Here is a 9,730-nt window from a genome sequence, read left to right as displayed (position 1 = left end):
ACATTATTTAAAAGTCAATTTGAATGTTTATTTTCATATATTATTTGTCTTCTCATTATTTAAAAGTTAATTTGAAATGACTAGTAAATGAAGTATTCATAGATTCTGAATAGCTCATGTTAAAAATGTATAACACCTTCTCCTTGTGACTGTGTTGAAACAACCACACTTCACATTTTTTTTATCTTGTGGTTCTATGTGTTGTGTATATTAAAGCATTATGTTGTTTTGATTATGACAAAAGAACAAGACAAATAATTCATATGCATCATCAGATAGAAGCTAGCGAAATTGGTCAAGTTCCTTTGTGGAAAGCAAAACATGTCAAAAAAAATTCAAAAATCAACTTCGAGAGGAATTGAAAATGTAAGAACTTGCTTGATCCCACAATTGAGTGTTTTATTCTTTTTTATGTTTTATTCTTTTTTATATAAAATAAAAAAGAATAAATCTTGATGTACGAAGGGCCGATACACACACTAAAATGTATTCAAATTCTTCATATATATTTCAAATTTCTTCTTAAAATCAATCCTAGCAAATATTTAATTGATTAAAAAGCAATTATGATCAATTAACAAAAGCTAAACTCCATAGTTTAAGGGTTAAGTGAGGACAAAGACAAATATTACTAAAACAAAATTAGAAGATATATTCATATTTAAAAATGATAAATATAAAGTGACAATGGACAATGATAATACATGGTCAGACTCATGGCCTTATATTGTGATATTTAAATTTAAAAAATGATTCAATCAAACTTTAGAGCCAGGTAAACACAAATATTGTATAACAAAGATTTTATCCAAACACTAAATCATATATTCCAAAACAAAACAAAAAAATAACATTAAAGAATAAAGATCCACTCATGCAAAAGCAAAGGCACAAAGGTTGGTCTCACAAATTTTGCTTTAATAAGACCCCACATATTTATGCTCTTTTTATTTATGATTATGCCTCCAGTCCTTCACATGTTATAGAAATGGCACATGGAAAAAAAACATCCATTTTTTAAAGAGTAAATAGTTATTTTGACCTAAATGAATAACTAAAAAGATACCTGGTGACATTTTGCAATTTTAACACATTCAAGGACTGTAATGACAGCATCTCACACATTCAAAAATCAAAATGATTGCTATGTAAAACTCTATTTTTAGCCTTGATGTCCCATTAAAAAAACTCTTGAGAAATTTTAAGTGATGATCATGAGACAGTATTCAACAGCAAAGTGGAAGATATATCATTCCCTAAAGTCACCAAGTTTCTCCTCTGTTGCGATATAAGATCCATTAAACCAATGTACATCCTAATAGCACGAGACTAAAAACGCTAATGCATTATATTGTCTCAATTAAGTGTTCTGAATGAGCTACATTTGCCAGAGCAGTTACTTCTAGCTCTACCAGACAGTAAAACTGCAATCACATACATGTAAAGGCCAATCAGTATTAAAGCCATACACAGGGAAGGTGCTGAGTCAAAGCTTAAACAAAAGAAAACTCACCAGTGAACCTTTTCATTATGAGGTTTTAGTTACATAGTCTGTTTAAACTTAGCAAGCTCACTCAACGATTCTTCGATAGGTAGGCTGTTAATGCCTCTCTTACCCTGAAATAGATAGATACTGTGAGATGGTAAGATCCTATTAGCATATTATTTTCTTTTTTATTAGGGTGTCTTCTTGACAAGAAGGATTTAAAAACCTCAGAAGATGTTTAAGCAAATAGAAAATCCAATAGGTCCTGTAATGACATTAAAATGGACACCAATCCAACTAAGGGATATAATTCAAGCTTTAATAATGAATCTAACTCATTCTTAGGAAACTGACCAATAAGGTGATAAAGATAAATGTCTCCACATTCTTAAAAGTCCTAACAACCCCACTTAACCCACAACTGAACATCTAGGGTGTGACAAGAGTGGTCTGACAATAGGTGGCCCTTCAGATATTACTCCATTTTGATACCATTTTAAAATGAGCTAGGCTTAACTCAACCTTACAAAATCGGCTTGTAAGGTGAGGAATTTCTCCCACTTAAGAACACATTTTCTTATCATATCTCATCAAATGTGAGTCTCTTAATAGATGCAATAGGCAACAAACTAGTTGGAGAAATTGTAATTTATTTGCCAATAAGGCCTTCAGTACCAAAAACCATGCAGCCACCGTTAATGATTTAAATGAAAGTAACACAAAATGCCTCGTGTCATCATACCTTAAGTGATGGGAGGAGAGCAAAAACTTCATCAGCAGTTTCTGGGTATGCATTAGAAATCACACATATCTGCAGGGGATAATGATATCAAGAAAGCAACATAATATGGTAAAAACAAAGGAAGTTAGAATAAAACTGATACCTCGCTCTCAGTGAGACCATGATTCAGTAGAGGCCTAATATTTGAGTCAAGAGAAGAACTTTATGGGGATTTAGAGAGAAGGGATATAAAAAACATAACAATATTGTAACTTATCCATGCAAACAAACCCACGCACCGACAGCACACGGATGTATAAAGTATAAACATTCAGCAAACAAAAAATAAAGGATACTCAAGAGTGAGTCTAGCAAACTCAGGATTTGAATGCTTGTTGCTGCTTTTGGCATAGTGTAGTCCCTTGTCAAATGATCTACAACGGAAAATAAAGAAGAAAGTTGGGATCAGAGAAATGAATCTTCAATGCTAATAACAAACCTTAAAAAAAGCATGCATTCTTTTCAATAGGAAAGAATCTTAGCGTCTCTCTTACGCAGGCATTTTCATAGCTGGATCTCTAGATAACGAAACCATACGATCTTGAATTCCTTGTAACAAAACTGCAGCCTCGCAGTCCATCAGGCATTTGATATTGTCAGGAAGTTCTGCAAATGTCATTCAGGGAGAATTAATGCTGTTGATATCACTAAGAAAATTTCAGGTTTAATATGAGATAAATTTAGGTTTCATGCAGTGTTGTAGATGAGGGGAGGCAGAAGGCCAAAAATCCACCATATAAACATGCCATTGCGGCATATGGTGCCGTCATGGCAGACAGCATTCCTTCACAAATTTCCTGAGGTTATGAAAAAACGCCATTTAAACATGCCATTATGGCCTATAGTGCATTCATGGCACGGCCATTTAACAACATTGATTTCATATAATGATGTAATGCAACCTAAATGGCTAAATCACAATGTGAACAAAAAGCTACAAATTAATAATATATTATATTCCCTCCATCCTATATTGTCCAAATTTGATTGTGGTTTTCCATCTCCAATGAAGTATTAAATAACTTTGTTCACATATACCCTTATCCTTATAATACCGCACTATTTTTTCTCTTAAGAGATAGCACCACTACCTTAAACATCATACAATATGGGATGGAGGGAGAACGATTTACATAAATTCATAGTAAAAGCAAACAAGAGATAATGTATGCAAGCACCAACCTTGATCAACTCTATGTTCAAATTGATGTGGGTCTTTTGCTGCAGAACTCTTTCCACCATTTGCAAACTTATCTCCTTTTCCTCTACCAAAATCAGCTAGAAAATAGGAAGAAAAAAAAAAAGAAAAAGAAAAATCAGGAAAAAAGAATCATGATTCAGAAAGCTAGGGTAAAAAATGATCAATCAATTGAAAGACTAACGAATATGTGCCACATTACGGAGTCACTAAAATAATCAAGATAACAATAACTTCAGAAATTACAATCATACCTTTTCCACCAGATTTTTGACCGTTTAGTACAGATTCAAATGGACCTATATACAACCAAGCAATACTTTCAGGAAGAGATCACACAACTAGTTGTAAACACGATCAGTAACTCAAATCATCATTCTAAGCAGCTTGTATACTCCAGTTAGAAGAAGTACAAAGATAATAGAATAATAATGCTAACCTTCTTTGGCAAACTGAACCTTCCTTGCCTTTGCTGATTTTGTTGCACTATCGTCTTTCCCCTTTAGGGATCCTACCAAGAAAAAAACAACCAAATGCTCATTCTCCAAGATAGCTTATAGCTTATGAAAACAGCTGATAACTTATACAAAAACAATTTAACCCTAATAGAACAACCTAACAGAAAATTAAACCCTAACAAAGCAAATTGGAAAAAATACCCAAAACTCAAAAAGTGAAATGAATGTCCAATTTTGAGTACCTTTGCTTAAGAGAGAACCAGCCTTTCCTCCTTTGTCAGACATTGCGAAAACTTGCTTAGGTCTGCAAAATTTTCAAAGAGGGAGCAAATGCAGGTAAAAACAAACAACACAAATGATCTAAAAGAACTAGTAGTGTTGTTTGAGGGTTCAATATGGCAGTGGAAATTAATTTTGAATTCAGATTATGATTATTTGTTTCCCTTTTGAAATTGAAATGGTTTTTGTTAGACATGCATGGATTTTGGGGAGAATTGGAAGATGAGTTACTCACCGAAGCGAGGTGAAGGTTGAGTTGGAGCAGAGGAAGTAAACGAGAGAGTCGATTTCGACTGAGATGAAATGGCATATTAGAATTTAGAACACGGGAATTATTCTTCGTGAATAGGGGTATTTTCGTCCTCTTCTATCTTGCTTTTTTTTTTATTATTAAATTAATTTTTATTTAATAAAATTAAACATAAAGACTTTAGGGTATGTTTGGATTGATGGAAAAGAGTGGAATGGAATGGAGCGGAATGGTATTAACTTTAGTCAACTAACTAATTAAAATTGGAAGATGTTTAAGCTAACCCAAATTTATCCTTTCATACAAATTAAATTATTAAAAATGTTCTTAGGTGTAGTTTACTACTTCATTCAAAATTGTCCAATCAACTAATATCTTTTAGACGTGTGCCAGAATTTTTTCATTTTTTCAATTGGAATTCATGTTTTACTCGGGTATTCTCCCTCTCTCTCTCTCTCTCTGTTCAAACCATCATCTTTCCCTTTCGTCACTTCTTTTCCTATCCTTTTTCAAACCAATCCTCACCCTTCTCTCTCGTCACATTTTTCAATGTGCTCGTCCGGGTCCGATGTGCCATCGTATGTACCCAGAGGAAGAGGCTTTTTTAATCCAACGGGAAGGGGTATGTCCAGCACTACTCGGGATAGAGGCCCTCGACGTTCTTCTTCCTCGTCGCCTGCGATGGGAGATGGGGAAGGGCTATAGCTCTGCCTTTGATGTCGATGATGATCCGTGGGGCGAGGGGAAGGTTGTAACAGCCCGATTTTATTAGATATTTTATTTATTAGCTTATTTGTGTGTTTTATTAATTATTTGTTTATTTAATTATTATGTGGTATTACTAATTAATTGAAATATCTAATTATATGCATATTTGTGTTTTATGGTTTAATTAGGTTATTAGTAGTATACTATGTATTGGGCCTAATTAATAATTGGAAGGGTGGGTAATAACATAACTAAGCCCATTAAGAAAAAAGATAGTAAGAAGAGGAAAAGTAGGGTTTTAGAGATAACACAATTTGGGGGAAAGGAAGAGAAAGAAGAGAATAGAGGAGAAAGAACATAGAAGAGAAGAAGAAGGAAATTGTAGATTTCTTGAAGAGGGTGGATTTAAGAGTTAGAGGTAAGGGTTTGAATACAAGTTCTTATAGACTATATGATTGGGTAATGTGTTTTGTTGTGATTATCTCTTCATCTTTGCAATTTCATGGAAACATAGAAAAGTTAGGGTTTATGAACAAATGTATGAATTGATGATTTGGAATGTGTTTTAATTGATGTTTGATGATATTATGATGTTAGAAGACCCACAATAGGTGTTATAATTGAGTCTATAACATGTATTCTACTGATATTTGTGATGCTTGGTGTTTTCCAACTTGATTGGGTTGAGTTTAGGGGTTTTGGGATGGGTTTCATATGCTGTTTTCTGTGTTTTGGGGGTTCCTGAAATCGCCAGTTCGCGCCGCGAACCTTTGTTGGCGCCGCGAACTGCTTGGCAGAAAGTTTGGAATTTTTGGATTCGCTCAGTTCGCGCCGCGAACCCTGTTGGCGCCGCGAACCCTGTTTTACAGAACTTTTTCCAAACTTTGAAAGGCCATAACTTTTGATCCGTAGCTCCGTTTTATGCGCCGTTCGAAGCGTTAGAAAGCTATTGTGATATTCTATATGATAGTATAGGATTTAATTGAACTTGATTGATTAATTGTGACGTTATTATATGGAATGTCATGTGATTGTCTTATGTGTGTTATGTTTGTATGTGATGTATAACAATTGTTGGAACACTTTGTGTAGATGTATTCATGATGTATGTGATTGGGTATATGATGGTTGTTATGCCTTGTTGCAATTGTTAATTGTGTGTGTGAATGTTGTGTACAATTGGCAGATAATTCATAGAGTTGGATTATGGTGATATGCGGTAAGTTAAGATTGATGAGATAATCTTAATTGCATAAATTGTTGGTATTTGTACATACATTCATAGCATGGTCGGCTTTATGGTGGAAGCGGTGAAACTTGGGTTCACATGGTAAGAGACGTTGATCCTTGAATGGAAATAGGCGTAGAAGACGTGATCCTTAATTGGAGATAGGCGTATTGGCTTTGATCTTGTCCGGATCGGAAGCGTGGCTTGGATTCTACACATTGAATCGGAAAGCGGTGAAACATTGGATTCACATTGGGTACCACATGCATTGAGTCACATTTGTTGCATTTCGAGTCACATTGTGTGTTATGTGATTGTCTTGTATACATATGATTTGTTTTGGAGTGATGATTGGTATATGATTTGTGAATTGCTTAATTGAGAAGTGTGATGAATAGTAAAATGTATGTTTGTTTATGTTTACATTTCCCATTATTATGTTTTCTATAAGAAGTTGAATTCTCACCCTTCTGTTTGAATGTTATCCTTCGTTGATAACGTGCAGGTTCCGACGAGTAGTAGCTTGTCCGAGGATTTAGCCGAGGAGCTCCTGAGTTTGTTATTGGATTAGGTAGCGAGTCATATGCTCTGATCATGTAACACTTGGGGGGAATTTTATGTAGACTTATGCTTATGTTTGGATATTGCTATTCTCTATGTTTTGTTGGATATTCGGATGTATTTGTTTGAGATCTCAGATATGTTGTTTAAGGCTATGTAGCCAAAATTGTGGATTTGATGTTAATTCGAATTTGGTAGATGAATATAGTATGGGATATATTCATTGAAATTTTAATAGCAATTAAATTGTTTTTCCGCAAGCGTTTATGCATATGTATGAAAGTATGAGATTTACATTGTGTTACAATTATGATCTTTGCATATTAAGAATGTTGGATGTTTTGTTTTAGGTTTCCATTGTGATGAAAATAACATGTGACGCCCTTTTCCTTTATGCATGCTTACTCTGTTTGATTGTATGATATATTTGGGGTTAGAAAAGGGGTGTTACAAAGGTGTTCTCACGCGTTTCTGTGTCTGAGGTGATGAAGTGCGCTGACGTGAACGGTACTCCTCTTTGCTTTTCTTGGCGATGAAGGAGTGGTGCTCGCGCCGGGGCGGAGAGTGGTGACGTTTCTTGGTTGCCAAGGTGTCCTGCTCGGGACGAGAATGTCTGCGAGGAGGAGTCCTAGCGCGGTGCTTCCGCTCCAATGCCCCAATCCGATCGTTCTACTGGCGGATCAAGGTATTAGCTTGGTTCAAGGCTGCGAATATGGCAGCCATGACGGTCAGTGTTGGATGGTGTTGTGATCAGATGAGTGTTCTCGGGGAGAGGAACTTGGTGATTATTGCTGATGGAATTCTCTTGGTGGAAAGTGGGAGTATTCCAGGCATCTTTCGAGGAGAGAGACACAGTGAGGCCATAACGGAGCTGAGAGACGTCATTGTTGGGGGGAGGCACAATTAGTGCAACATCGGCTTTACCCATTTGACTGAGTGCAGTGTCTGGGGCAGAAGGATTCTCGTTGTTGCCGGTCATGAAATATGAAAGGTGATTGCTTTTGTTTCTGGGTTCTTGGTCGTGCAAGAAAACGATCAAGAAGGTATAAAAAAGAGAAACGGGGAAGAAGAAATTCCCACAGACGGCGCCACTGTTTGGGATGAATCAGAACAAGTGGCTAGCAACGACGACTTGATCTCCGGTGATGGTTGAGGAAAAAAAGGTTGTACATGCAAGATACTCCGATGACAAAGTAAGAGAGAGAACAAAGGTACAATAGAAAGTATGAAGTTTTGGGCAAAGTTTGGATTATATTTCCCTCTCGGTGTAGAGGGCTATTTATTTTATTCTCATTGGTGTTGGACTAGGTCAACCTATATTCGTGGGCCTGGGCATAATTCCAGGGCCTATAATATAGGAAACCGTTGAACAGATCTTGGTTATCCGAGCAAGAGGAACTAGCCGTTGGCGGGGACGGTGATCTAGCATGCTCGAATAACTCTATGTTGTGGGGGACCCACTGATTAGTCACACTTTGTTGAATGGGAGATTTGCCCCCTGCTTGCTCGATGGAGTGGGACAATGCTTATTGTGCCTCTTCACACTTATGAGTGGATTGGGCCAATTAAGATGATTAGGCTAGTCCATAACAGTAGCCCTAGAGAAAGCCTTTGTGTGTGCAAGTGAACTAACCACAAGATGGAGCAAGCATTTGACATGGGTCAAAATAAGCATTCCTTTCTCTTTGGAGTTTCGTCACAAGATAAGCAATAAGCCAGCAAGCAAAGCATATGATCAGATGAACCCTTAAGAAAGTAGATGAAAGCCAAGTATCAGATGAAGTTCAAGACCACAAGTGCATCAGATGAACATTAAGGTCACAAAACATCAGAGGAATCCTAAGTTCACAAATGAAGCCTCAAGTATCAAGATGAACCAAAGTCTTAGATGAATTTCCAAGCATAGGGAAAACATCCTAAGTTTAAGTCTAAAATTCAAACTCCATAAGCATGGGATAGTAACATCAACTCCACACAAAATTATTAAGATTTTTTTAGGGTTTTCTCATGTTTAAGTGTTTTGGTCTTTTGATGAAAAAGAAAATAAAAGTCTAAGGGCATAGAGAAAAAAGGCATAAAAGTAAAGAGCACGAAAGGTAAAATGCTATGAATGTAAATGACACAAAATAAATGATATTAAAGTAAAGGCATAAAAGTAAAGTTAGTACAATTAATGGTCAAGTTAGTGTTAATGATCAATTAACCAATTCGGGATAATCTAGCGCTACGTTAAGCAATCGTAAGTGTACTTATGTAGAAGTAACATCTATATGAGGTCGGTCAATAGCAATTTATGTGCCATAATTGTTAGAGAAATGATAGAAATCATTCTCCTAAAACAAGTAGCACAAGTGAAAACAAAATAAAAAAAAGAAGGAAATGAAGAAGAAGTGAAGAGAATAGACAATTGATCAAGCACTAAGGTAAAGAAGATGAGATTATTACTCTAATCAAACCTCTTCATGATACCCTAATACAAACTTATCCTCAATCCAAAGTACTAAAAATAATCAAATGATCATTTAATTGTAGATTTGAAATGATGAATGTTCATCAAGCATCAATCCAAAGGCAATTGAACAAGACGACACTTCAATCAACCAAAATTGACCAAGTCAACCAAAAGTCAGAAGCAAACAACCAATTAAAATCAAAAGAAAAAGATTAAAAGATTTTTTTAAAAGATTTTTAAATGAATTAAAATAGAAATTAAAAGGATAATTCAAAACAAATATCAAATGGTCAAATAAATGACCAAGAAAATTATAAAAAATCAAGAAA

The 9,730-nt window shown here is 35.4% G+C and overlaps 1 protein-coding gene across 1 annotated transcript; it reads right to left on the bottom strand.

The window, feature by feature from the left end:
• Positions 1-814: 814 nt before the first annotated feature.
• Positions 815-4,516, bottom strand: LOC131599825 (DNA-directed RNA polymerases IV and V subunit 4-like). The gene is made up of 11 exons (XM_058872081.1): positions 4,438-4,516; positions 4,166-4,227; positions 3,905-3,976; positions 3,720-3,764; positions 3,450-3,545; positions 2,762-2,873; positions 2,564-2,641; positions 2,371-2,404; positions 2,229-2,297; positions 1,514-1,617; positions 815-1,424 (listed from the first exon to the last, which is right to left on the bottom strand). Exons 2-10 carry the CDS (start codon positions 4,206-4,208, stop codon positions 1,543-1,545), a joined length of 624 nt encoding a protein of 207 aa, XP_058728064.1. The 5' UTR covers positions 4,209-4,227; positions 4,438-4,516; the 3' UTR covers positions 815-1,424; positions 1,514-1,542.
• Positions 4,517-9,730: the final 5,214 nt, after the last annotated feature.

This window comes from Vicia villosa, linkage group LG4 (assembly GCF_029867415.1).
Source record: "Vicia villosa cultivar HV-30 ecotype Madison, WI linkage group LG4, Vvil1.0, whole genome shotgun sequence".
Taxonomy (NCBI): Eukaryota; Viridiplantae; Streptophyta; class Magnoliopsida; order Fabales; family Fabaceae; genus Vicia; species Vicia villosa.
Note: the sequence above shows the minus strand (reverse complement) of the source record. Positions and strands in the feature narration are given on the sequence as shown.